Source organism: Pocillopora damicornis, chromosome 2, assembly GCF_964200805.1.
Source record: "Pocillopora damicornis chromosome 2, jaPocDami1.2, whole genome shotgun sequence".
In the NCBI taxonomy this organism is placed as follows: Eukaryota; Metazoa; Cnidaria; class Anthozoa; order Scleractinia; family Pocilloporidae; genus Pocillopora; species Pocillopora damicornis.
Genome location: NC_142671.1, coordinates 17,223,492 through 17,235,801, shown reverse-complemented (window position 1 = coordinate 17,235,801; position 12,310 = coordinate 17,223,492). Strand labels below are relative to the sequence as shown.

General features: G+C 38.6%; 2 protein-coding genes across 2 annotated transcripts; both read left to right on the top strand.

Annotated features, from left to right (window-relative positions):
* Positions 1 to 247: 247 nt before the first annotated feature.
* On the top strand, positions 248 to 3,827 carry LOC113668950 (galanin receptor 2b). The gene is made up of 2 exons (XM_027184930.2): positions 248 to 449; positions 2,029 to 3,827. Exon 2 carries the CDS (start codon positions 2,085 to 2,087, stop codon positions 3,201 to 3,203), a length of 1,119 nt encoding a protein of 372 aa, XP_027040731.2. The 5' UTR covers positions 248 to 449; positions 2,029 to 2,084; the 3' UTR covers positions 3,204 to 3,827.
* A 3,340-nt stretch (positions 3,828 to 7,167) lies between these two features.
* Positions 7,168 to 9,690, top strand: LOC113668848 (galanin receptor 2b). The gene has a single exon (XM_027184804.2). It carries the CDS (start codon positions 7,168 to 7,170, stop codon positions 8,275 to 8,277), a length of 1,110 nt encoding a protein of 369 aa, XP_027040605.2. The 3' UTR covers positions 8,278 to 9,690.
* Positions 9,691 to 12,310: the final 2,620 nt, after the last annotated feature.

Below are 12,310 nucleotides of genomic sequence, written 5' to 3'. Positions count from 1 at the left end.
GCACAGTCACTCACAAAACGAAATAAAAGTGAATCGACCAGAAACGACAATTAGTAACACTTAGCGATCCCTTGAATATAATTTGTTTTTTTTTTTGCCCAATGAAACAGTAAGGCATCCCTGACACGGTGATAAATTGACGGAAGCGCAGGAGGTCATTTCTACTTTGCAATTCGATCTCAACAGATAGCGCTCGACAATTACTAAGGCGAATTGATCCATCACTTGACATATCGCACGAATTTCAGTGATCGACGCAGAAAGCTTGCGTCTGCTTTCAGAAGAAACATCTAGAAAGAGTAACTAGAAAACGCAGGCAGTGATTTACAAGCGGAGGATGTTTCAAGACTACGAAAACATACCTGGGAATATTTTAAACCACATTAGGTATTTTGCATCCTTAGTGGTTTACTAAGAATCCTTATTACAGACTGGATTCAAGAATAAAGGTCAGTGCGATTTCAAACAGTGAATTGATAATTTTTCTGCAGACTAAAAATTCGAACTGAGTGGTTCTCTGGATGTTTTATTTTTATCGCTGATTCGTGCCCTTATTGGTAACAATATTGAAATTTCTTATAATCACAAATATAATGCATGTTCAAGCTACCTATCTTGAAAACTCTAATGTAAAACAAATTTCCTAAGTATGATCCGGCATTTTGCAACCGAAATGACTGCACGCCTCAGTTGCCTACCAGGCTATTTTTCAATGTTCGTGTGGGAAATTAACACAGTGACTTACTTCACAGAGCTTAGAAATGTTGCAGCCATCTAGAATCGCACATTGTTTAGTAGTGAGCAAGTGCCTCTTAATTCAGAAATATTTATATAAACAATGCTGTAAAATAACTTAAAACGAAGAAAAATGTTCTCATGTTCGGAAATTGTTCTCGCTTTTTGAAAATTTGTTCAGATACTCTGGCTGCGTTGCGATGATTTCAACTCGGACATATGCAAAAAAAATTATCACAATATCACTATTTTGTAAGGCAATTGGTTCCTCATCCTTCCCTTATAATTGATGCAGGTAAACTTTTTCACTGTGGTATCTGTAAAGTATAACGCTGAAATTTGGTTTTTGTTTTTCATTTTCATCATATTTGAATAAGATACGTTTGATGTAAAAAAAAAAGTATGCTTTGAGCAAAGTAAAGAAGGTTGAACGCTTGAACGAAACTTGATATTATAAGAGGACACCTGATTAGAATTAAATTTTTTTTTAAAAGGAACTAGAATGTGGAAGTGAAGAGCTAGAGTTTCTGTCATAGCTCCTGTCTCATTATAAATAATGGCAGATATATTGTTGCTGCCATCAATTTAACAAAACTTCCCTTTTTTACTGTCTGTACCTCGGTAATCCGAGATGTTATTCAAGTATTCTGCGCAATCAACCGAGAAACATTTACTACTTTTAGTATTTGTCTTCTCATTTGCAGGTGATATCTGTTTCTTGAAATTTATTCGCAGCTCAGTACTCTAGCGTAACGAATATGCTAGACGTTTATGCTGCATTTCTATGGAAACCCTGAGGCAAACAGAAGTAGCAATCTCCTCCAGCTGAAAGATCAAATTGTTTCTGTTTTAGCTTTTTGAAAACCCGGCTAAATTCTAAGCCAAGTGATTTATATCCTCGATAGAGGAAAGTTAAAATGTGATATCACTACAACATGGTATAGAGAGGTTGGAAACTTTAATACTGACCAATCTTTTACTGAAGTTGGGAGAAAACGTAGTTGCCATATTTCCCTGTTACTCTTGATTCAAACACTGATCGATTTTTTTTCTTTTTCACCATTAGCAATTCAAAGTATTGCAGCATAGAGTCTGCACTGCTTTATATTAAACTCTTTTTATGTCCTAAAAGTGATATTCTGGTTTATGCATTCTGCCCACAGACAAAAGGCATTTCTCTTGGAAAACTTACAGGCTGAGGATAGGATAGGATAAGGATAGTCTGCACTGCTTTATATTAAACTCTTTTTATGTCCTAAAAGTGATATTCTGGTTTATGCATTCTGCCCACAGACAAAAGGCATTTCTCTTGGAAAACTTACAGGCTGAGGATAATCATTTTCCTGAAAATGGAAGAAACGTTTACAAGCAATAACGTCACTGACCATACCAGAGAAAGCTCATCACAGCTGCCTGCCATACGAATCGTTGAAGTCGTTCTGTATTTCACTATATCTGTGGTTGGAATAACAGGAAACAGTATGATTTTTCACTCATTGTTGAGCCGTCATAGTCTTAGGGTTGGTGAATATCTCATACTGAACTTGGCTCTGACTGACATGGCAACATGTGCTGTCAGCATACCTTTTGACTTGACAGAGCGTCTCATTGGAGGATTCCCGTTCGGGTCGATCATGTGCTACGTGGTGTATCCGTTGCAGACGGTCCTCATGGCGGTCTCGGTGATCACACTTCTCTCAATGAGTTTAGAACGTCAGCGCATAGTAATGAAACCCTTCCTTCGCCCAAGAGTTCTTCCGAGAAAGGCAAAGATCGCAGTTTGTGTCTCGTGGATCGCTCCCATTTTGGTGATAATTCCCTACGCACTTGTACTGAGGCTTGATGGAGAACACTGCTTGGAAAAATGGCCCGAGAATTGGCATGTTCGAGTTTTCACGCTAACAAACTTTACGATCTTTTTCGTCATCCCTATCGTTGTAATCGCTACTTCTTACTTCAGGGCGGGGAGAAGAGTACGATTGGAACTTAGGAAGCTCAATGATATGCTGGAAGGGACCAACAGATCAAATAAGGACTACATCAGAAAGCGCACGATTCAAAAGCTCAAAGTTACGAAGATGTTTATCATCGTTGTTGTTACGTTTTTTGTGTGCATGTTGCCCACGCACTTGGTATGGATTTGGCACGATTTTGCGCAGGGTGAACAAAACACACACTTTCAGGATTTATTAACATTCAGCAATATTGCAATGTATTTAAACAGTGCTTTGAATCCGTTCATCTTTAGGAGTGTTCGAGGTAAATCGTTTACCCGACTGGTCACGTGTTGTTGCAAAAAGTTTGGTGCGAACTCACGCGATTCATGGATATTCCCTCGCTGTATTTACATTCATCACCAAATGTCTCAGGTGGAACGTGAAAGAGCCATCAGAGTTACAAGACAGTCTATCTCTAGATCATCTGACGTCTTTGACATATTTGAAGTGTGTTACGAGACGAGTGTTTAACTATCGAGGACCCACAGTTGTCGACTGATTGCAGATCACACCCACTTTATCTCGGTGCATCTATATCGAGCACGCCAGTTCTGCGCTGCACAATCATCTTACCCGTGTATGCCATGTTCTCATATCATGATCGAATGCACTTTCTCAGGGAGAAATTATACAATATCTCTTTTAATGCCATAATTTTGCTCTAGGTAAGGCTCACTCTTGTGGCGGACATGAGTCAAAAAAACCCCAAGAAAGGACCATCTGTGCTGACATCCACGGGCAGCCAAGGCTATGAGTTTGATTCCCGATTTCTTAAAAACCTTATTAAAGCTCATGGTTGAGAAGAAATTGACAACAATTAATCCGTTTAGATGCAAAACTATCGCCGTATATTCTCTTTTATCCACAAGAGAACACTTCTGGGAAAACGGCCGTGTCAGTGATACAATTGTATTTAACCCCAGAGTAGCTCAGAACGAATTACCGCATCCGAATTTAAATTGAATATTTCATTACTTATGAGATTCTGAGATATTCAGTTCACGTGTTTGTTTATTAAACATAATGAAAAAGGCACCTTCTCTACGATGGGAACCGGAAAAAATCCTTAAAAAATCAGTTTTCAACTTTGAAATTGATGGTCTAGTTGTAAACATTGTACTAGCGGAAAAACAAGACCAAATAAGGGTGCCCCGCCTTTACTTCTGAAAGAAGCTAATAAAGAAGTAAGCTTTGGAAAGCTTATGAAAAAAAATTGTAGGCTTGAAAACTGTGCATGGTTCTGGCCAAATTTTGAGATTCCAAAGAGTAATTAGACCTTTCCAGAATTGTCTTCAAATGTGCTTAAAATTCGACTTCGGATCCAGCCATTGCGAATCAAGTTTAGCAACCTAATCGCTTAAAAGCGACTTAAAAATAGTCTCTCTATTTTCCTCTGCCTCTAAGAGATCTGTTTGACCATGATTTAAGGCTACATTGTTGAATCAATTCTCGACGAAACAGGCAATTTTTCCTCCAACAACCTCTCTCGCAGCAGCTGTTTTTTTTAAACTGCCGGTTGTAGTTGTGTGTGCGGCCAAGTTGATAAGTTGTTTCAAAATGGCGACGTCCATTAAGGACAATTCTTAGGAGGCTTACGTTTCGCTTGGAGAACTCAAAAGGCCTTAAGTAGTAAATTGATATTTTCCTTCCGAGATGAAAATTATATGGAACACATTTGTTATTCAAGGGCAAACTTTTATTACCACGATAACAGGCGCTTAAAAGAGGTTTCAACTTTTACCAGCCGTTAACATGGTATTTTGTGCTCATCCATTAATAAATTATTGCAATGTTGTCTTTAGAAATTACATTTCATTTAAAAAAAATTCATAATTAAAGCATAAAAAAAGAGCTGTGTTTCATTTCGGGAAAAAGTTCAATTCAATCGTACAATTTATCAAAAGTCGCCTTGATATTTTTACGCGGTCTACATTAACAAAATGGAAAGGAACACGACTTGCCTAATTAAAACAATCCTGCCCACTCGTTGATTTGCGTCTTAATTAGCTCTCCACAGAAATAGCTATTTGTGAAATGAACCTTGATACAAGGCAAAGCAACGACTGGAACTCGGCAAAACAAGTAAAATCAGGGAGTCACGGTATTTGCTTTAGCAGTATAGTATAAATTTGACAACATTTTCAACCGCCTTAGTGAAGGTAACTTTACCGTTGTTCGTTCTCAACATTTTAGTTTAAGTTGTCTCGGTACATTTTCTTTGTCTTCATGTGGAAGTTTTAGGGATAGAGGAAGACATCAGTATTTTTGGAAAACAAATTATGTGATCAGATACGATAATTTAAGGGTTGGCGAATTAGTGACAGCTAATTTGATTTGAATCCAGCGATTCAAAAAACAATCGATCTTTATTTCACTTCGCCAGCAGCTGAGTCAGTTATCATTTTGCATTTTCAAAGCAAAGATGCGTTAGCTGACAAACCTAAAGAAAAAAAGATAGTAGACAATTTGCCACTCATAATTTGAAATCCTATGTGAACTAGCACAGACGTAACTTTTCTTGGAAAATTTCATTAAGCTGAGAGTTTTCTGAAAGGTCCTTTCCTTATGTCAAGAGAACAATGGGCATTCTTCCCAATGATCGCAACCAAAATTATTTCTAAGTGAGGTAAATGCCTATAACGTACTCGAGGAATGTATGCTGTAAAGCAAAATTAACATTTTAGTCAAAGCTTAACATCTAAAACGTTGGCTGAGATTTCCTTATCATAACTCCAAACAACTGGAGGTAGAGTAAATATTTATCATACTTCTGTCAGCAGAAATTGGAAATTGCATCAAGTATTTTTGTCCAAAAGAAAATGTCATTGCAGAAATTCTCAGCTGGAAACGATGGACCGGAAGAAAAACTTTTATCATAAACGATTTCAAGTAGAAAGAAGGGGTGGATCTTGATGAGTCAGATCTTAAAGATTCATCGCTTGGTTTCTTATTAACCAAAAGATTGCCAAACGAGACCCCATTTGCAGTTCAGCTAAGAGGTCTGGTTTCAATTTTTGCCTGCGGACTCAGTACAACGAAAGTGTTTTTATCTGACGAAATGGATTAATCTTTCAAGGCTAAATGGCCTATGGCTTTGTTACACTATTGAAGAATTTATAAAATTATCATAATATCGAAGTTAGCCACTTGAAAGATACATGAAATGGGAAGTTTCCATTTCATTTCCCCTGCAAAGTAAAGTTAAAATTGAATTTGTGGATAGGCTGAGCAGCAGAGAGGTTGGAAACTTTACAGGGTGCCTGGCATAACGCTGACACATCTTTGGTAGAGTTAGGAAAAACATTATCAGCCATAAATCGTCTAATATCATTCCTACTCTTATTGAAATTCGAGTCCAGCGTTTTCACGTTTGTACCATTAGCAGTTCTAAGTACTTCAACATAGTATCTCTGTTGGGAAATATACATAGGAATATTATCTTGTCGGATTTTCGAGAACCTCGACCCCTATATGCCAATTTAACGCTTCCATTTGTTGGGGAAAACTAAAGTCTCGCCAGGCTCTTAGATTCTTGAATGCACCAGCTTCCAGTGGGCAATGACGTCTATCTTTAAGTGACAAAATGGAAATCTTCTGCTTTTTTCTGGAAAATTAACTTCACTAAAAGCTATTTCCCATTAGCCTCTTTCAATTTTCCTTGGAAAAAAAAAACCGCTGGAGCTTTGCCACAGGCAAGAAGGCAATGCATAAAAATAAAATTGCCTAATAGCTCGAGTGAAATTCAGTCAAGTTTAAACATTAACGCAGTGCTGATACTGTCAATCATTACAGGAAAAGCAAAAATACATCCGCGCACTCCCCTTAGGACAAGAGGCCTCTTATGCACACTGGGGACAGCCCTTTAATGGCAAAACTGACAACACAGTTTTGTGACACACACCACACCCCTGGAGTTAGACTACTGAACCCCGGGTGCACACTTGCTGAGAGCAGAATTTGGTGTTAGCAGGAGTTCTGGTGATAGCTATCTTGAGGGAACCTTCCATCAAGAAATTTATGCCAGCTGCAATGCTCTTGGGCGAGCTCTTTGGGGCAGCTTGAAACAGTATTTCTCAGCAGTTTTCACGGTTTTTTTAATCCAGAATGTTATTTTCAGGAATCGATCAAGAGCTGAGGCGACCTGGCCCTTAAAAAAGGTATTTTGTACTGGAAATAACAGTATCCTGCTTTTCTTTTTAGCTTTAACTCGAAAATTGCCGGTTACTCTCCTGCCTAAACTCTGGAAGTTCGAGAGCATTGAATTTCCAAAATTCAAGCTATGTATATTTTTGAATGTACGAATTATACGAATTTATACGAATTTCAAAATTCTTTTCATGCCCTTCAGTAATATTCCTGTTTATGTATTCTGCAGGCAAGCAAAAGACATTTCTCTTGGAAAACTCGCCGACTGAAGATCATCGCATTCCTCAAAATGGAAGAACGTTTTCCCAGCCATAATGTCACTGACCATACCAGAGAAAGTTTATCTCAGTTGTCTGCCATTCAAATCATCGAAATTGTTTTGTATTTCACTATTTCTGTGATTGGAACAACAGCAAACATTATGGTTTTTTACACGTTGCTGGGCCGTCATTATTTAAGGGTTACCGAATATCTCATTCTGAACTTAGCTCTTACTGACTTAGCAACATGTGCCGTGAGTATAACCTTTGACTTGACAGAACGTCTCTTAGGAGGATTCCCTTTCGGTTCGATCATGTGTTCTGTTGTGTATCCGTTGCAAACAATCCTCATGGCAGTCTCAGTGATCACACTTCTTTTCATAAGTCTGGAACGTCGGCACATGGTAATGAAACCCTTCCTTCTACCACGATTTCATCCGATAAAGGCAAAGATCGCAATTTTTGTCTCGTGGATCGTTCCTATTTTGTTTATTATTCCCCATGCTCTCGTGCTAAGGCTTGATGGGGATCAGTGCTTGGAAATGTGGCCCGAACATTGGCATGTTCAAATTTTCACGCTGACAAACTTCACCGTCTTTTTCGCCATTCCGATGGTTGTCATCGCCACCTCTTACTTCATGGCGGGGAGAAGAGTGCGAATGGAACTTGCAAAGCTCAATGATATGCTGGAGGGGACCAACAGATCAAAGAGGGACTTCATCAGGAAGCGCACAATTCAAAAACTTAAAGTTACAAAGATGTTTATCATCGTTGTTTTCTCTTTTTTTGTGTGCATGTTACCCACGCATTTGGTATGGATTTGGCACGATTTTGCTCAGGGTCAACAGAACGCACACTTTGAGTATGCATTGGTATTCAGCAATATCTTGATGTACTTAAACAGTGCTTTGAATCCGTTCATCTTTAGAACTGTTCGAGGTAAATCGTTTACCCGTCTGGTCGCGTGTTGTTGGAAAAAGTTTTGCGAAAACTCAAATGAGTCAAGGATATCCCTTAACTGCGTTTACACTCATTATCAAATGTCTCAAATAGAGGGTGAAAGAGTCATTAGAGTCACAAAACAGACTTCTTCCAAATACTCTTGCAGATTTGAAATGCGTGACGAGACGAGGGTTTAACAATCGAAGATCCACCGTTGTAAATTATTGCAATGACTAAAACTTCTTTATAACATAGCTTTAAAAAGCGCAGTCTCTGATTTCGCTAATACGCTCGATCAACACAGCGTCATGTGATTGCACATCCGCACTTGGATGGGTATGTTTCTGAGGAAGGGTCGAAGTTTCTAAGGCCGAGACTTATATACGTTGTTGTTTTAGACTTTACCCACTTTGTGCTAATTTACACTCTCGTACTTTGTTTTTACAAATGAATGAAGGGGTAAATTTAAGTAAGTTTCTAAAACTCGCTCTGACGAAGGGCTAACGCTCGAAACGTCAGCTTTTTTACTCTTTACGGTGGCTAATTTACGTTTTCAACCCAGTTGTTAACACTAAATTACCTTTGTTTTTACACTCTGCGCGGCGGTGTGATGAATTCGTCCGTAAGCTTGGCCGAGCTGTTATTAGTTATTCTTTGTTGTGTTCATGGTAGAGCTGCCGACAAACACCGATGGAAATGTGTGAAAAAAGGAAGTACCAGAGCCACGCGAGATATTTGAGACGAAAGCAGGACTATATTTATCGCAGACAGTAAAATGTGCAGCAAGGGTAGAAGAAAAGTTCTGTCATTTGCCTTCATAACCGAAACGAAGCCTCCGCATTAAAAATATAGCAAAGATTTCATTTCACTCCAGAATCGTTCTTTCATTGCCTTACGCACTGGAAATATAACCCTTTCCCCCTTACTTTACGCTGGACATGCGTTCGTAAACCCCTCTTAATGTTTTCAAACTCTTGTGCATGCTCAGCGTTTGACCACTGTGTTCGCTCGATCAATTTTCCCAGGGGTTGTATGCTGACGTCAATCTGTTTTGCTTTTTATTACGAAGGCACTGTCCTCTGGAACGCAGCAAGTCGATTAAGTGGATCCGTTTTTGACTGCATGGACGTCGGTTCTTTTATGAGGAACATGACGAAGAGCGATACTTTGGGGGTTTAAGTTTAATCTTCAAACCCCTCAAACAGTGACCCACAGACTTAAGAATTTTAAATACCATTGAGTGATATTACAATTCATTTACAAATATAACTGTCAACATTCTTTGAACTTAGTTTTAAGTTTGTGAATATTTAATAGTTTCCATCAGTTTTCAGTTTTTTACACCACCCCACTGGCTAGTAGCTTTGATTTTCATCGTGTATAAATAAAGGTTGAATGTATACAGTTTGCGCTTCTTTTAAGTCACTTTGGCCGATTCGCTCTCAAACTCAGTTGATCCCAGATAAGGTAAAAAAGCGCTGATGTAGCTTCAAATGAGAAGTGCCATTGGCTAGTTCCACCGTTCAACACACACAACAAAAAACATCAATTATCATTTTTGACACAAAATCCCCGACAATGCTCTTAGCTAAGTGTAATCTTAGTAAACACTTAAGTTATCAGACTCAACAGTAATTATCAACGTTCCGCTCACAAATCAGAATAAAATGGTTTGATTACATAGTTTTATTGTCCTCTGACATGCTGCAGAATACTAATTGTGTGTTTTGTAGAGAGAGGAGCCAATGTCACTAGAGTCTATCTATTTCACAAACTAATGTCAACTGATATCTCGAAAAAAAAACACGTTACCCGTGAATCAAGGGTAATGCTAAGCACTATGGTTAACAGCCTTTTGGAAATAATGCAAAATACGTGTGCAAATATATTCTTTTTTAGAACTCCACAAAGCGCCCCATTTACAGAAGAGACCGTACTTTGTAGCGAGAAAGGAAAGGGCTCACGTTTTCTTCCATATTTGATTTTTATTTTGGTTCCGGTTCAAAAGAAATGCAGGGGCAGCTATTCCTTAGAGATATGGAATTTGGTCAGTTTGAAAATATTTAATCGCTTGGTAATTTAATCAGTGAGAGATACAAGCCGGGCTTGATCATAACTTTTTCCAACCAAGAAAGAGCTTTGGAAGAGAAGCATCAGGCAAAGCTGTGGTTGAGTTGAGTTGTTTCAAACTTATAGATGTGAATAGCGACACATCATCCGTGGCTCAGTTCTACTTGAAGAATTTCTCCATTTTCTTTCAGTTTCTTTTGCTTAAGTCAGTGTTAAAAGTGCTTTATAGCAGAACAGAGCATAGTAAAGGCTTTTCTATTTGTTTTAGAGTGAATAATCCGTTAACTGATTTCCCACGTACTTTTTTCAATTTTGAAAACAAAATTTATTTCCGAAGCGAACAACATGCAGCGTCGTTAGCATGCTCTATACTCTCATGAAGCACGCTACAATAAGCCAATCAGAATCCTTGTTAAATGGTTTAAATAATCTGATTGGTTAAACAAGACAAAAGCCGTCAAAAATGTCAAACCATCAAAGTTCATAATCTGCAGTGGTTTACAAACTGAAATAGTTCGGAAGGTCAAATTAACACTTTTTTCTTTAAGTTTTTCAGATTAATACAGAATCTGAAAGTAAAATATTTAGTGAAATCCGGCCGAATTGTGGCTCATAAAAACACGCAAGATTTTTCTTATGCCAATTCGGGAACAAACTGCTCATGGCGTATGTTTTATGAATGAACGACAGCCGAATTCACAGGAGCATGACGATTGCTCGGAATGATAGCATCGTAAAACTCGGCTGTTGTGACTCATGTGGCCTTCCACTCCAAGTATCGGATAGGATATCAGAGCAAGCCGTTACTTGTTCACTAGAAGGGCGGCAGATTTAATTTCTTAGGCTTGCTTCACTGCGATGACCGGAGATCGCTATGATGAGCTGGCCGCGATGGACCTCAGCATATGATCTCAGTCACTCTGACATCGTCATGATTAGTATGAATTTTCATATTTCTCATAATTTATGTTTTGCTCTGTTTGTTTTTTCTTTTTAACACGAAGCTATATATACTATACAAGTGTTAGCTGTGTTTGGTTTTTAATAACCGTATGTGAGCTTGCAAATATAACTGAGCGTGAAAACCTTCACAACTCGGACTGATTTTCGTCTCTGCTCAAGTTAAAATAACGTAAATTACGGCGCTTGGCATGTTTACAAACTTTTGTCTGGTTCATCTGTTGCTACTTGTCAGCTCGCTTGTTTCGAAATTTCACTCTTAAGTAACGAAAAAAGCTAGAGAGAAGTCCCTGAAAGATAGGACATAGAATAAATCGGCAGATGGCGTGACAGCTTTAGCCCAGCTCTTTGCTTTGTACTCTGATAGAGCATGATGCTCTTTCAACCAATGACAGCGCGCGTCATACAAGGCCGAACTTTATTACAAAATATGTTCAAAAGTAATAGAAGTGCCAAGCATAGTAACATTGAGAATTTTTGAGAACAAGCATAGATTGTCTGAACTTGCACGAAACGTCATTCAGTTCTACCTAGGTAACCTAATGCGCCTTCGCAAAGAAAGGAAGCAAGACGAGGGGCCCCCTCGGATACTCTTGAGCGAATCTAATAAAGGATAATACTTTAGAAAGCGTATAGTCCATACCGCCGCTTTGAAATGCTTCTGACCGTATTCGAGATTCTAATAAGTAGCCTAACCTTTGCAAAATTTTGCTCAAATGTGCGTAGTACTCGAGTTCAGATGATTTTAAGGCACTTCCAATCCTCTCTCGCAATCTGACCGCCCACGTGTGCCTTGACAGTCTCTCCCGCCTCTTTTTCTCCATCTTTCGAAGATCTGTTCAGCCATTTAAGGCGAAATTTCAATTACTTTTCATTACTTTTCTTGCCCTAAGTAGTCTTGCAGCAGCTGTTTGTGAACTGCACGTTAAATTTTGGTTTTTATAGCTAGGTTACTTAGTTCTATCAGGATGGCGAAATCCACGGAGGACAATTTTCGGACTTTTTAGTTTCTCTTTAAAATCTGAAAACGCTGTTTTAGAGGTAATGGTTTCCTTTTTCTAACTACGAAGATAACAGTTTATGGTTTCTGAAGCACTCTCTAGCACATTTGTCCTCCAAGGGCCAACTTCAATTTCCTTAAGGCCAGGCGCTTAAAAGTGGTTTGAGTTTATAGCAGCCGTTGATAAGATCGTTATGTTT

Bases quoted from the DNA above. Each gene is read 5' to 3' on its own strand.
- LOC113668848 (XM_027184804.2), top strand. From the start codon at position 7,168: ATGGAAGAACGTTTTCCCAGCCATAATGTCACTGACCATACCAGAGAA.
- LOC113668950 (XM_027184930.2), top strand. From the start codon at position 2,085: ATGGAAGAAACGTTTACAAGCAATAACGTCACTGACCATACCAGAGAA.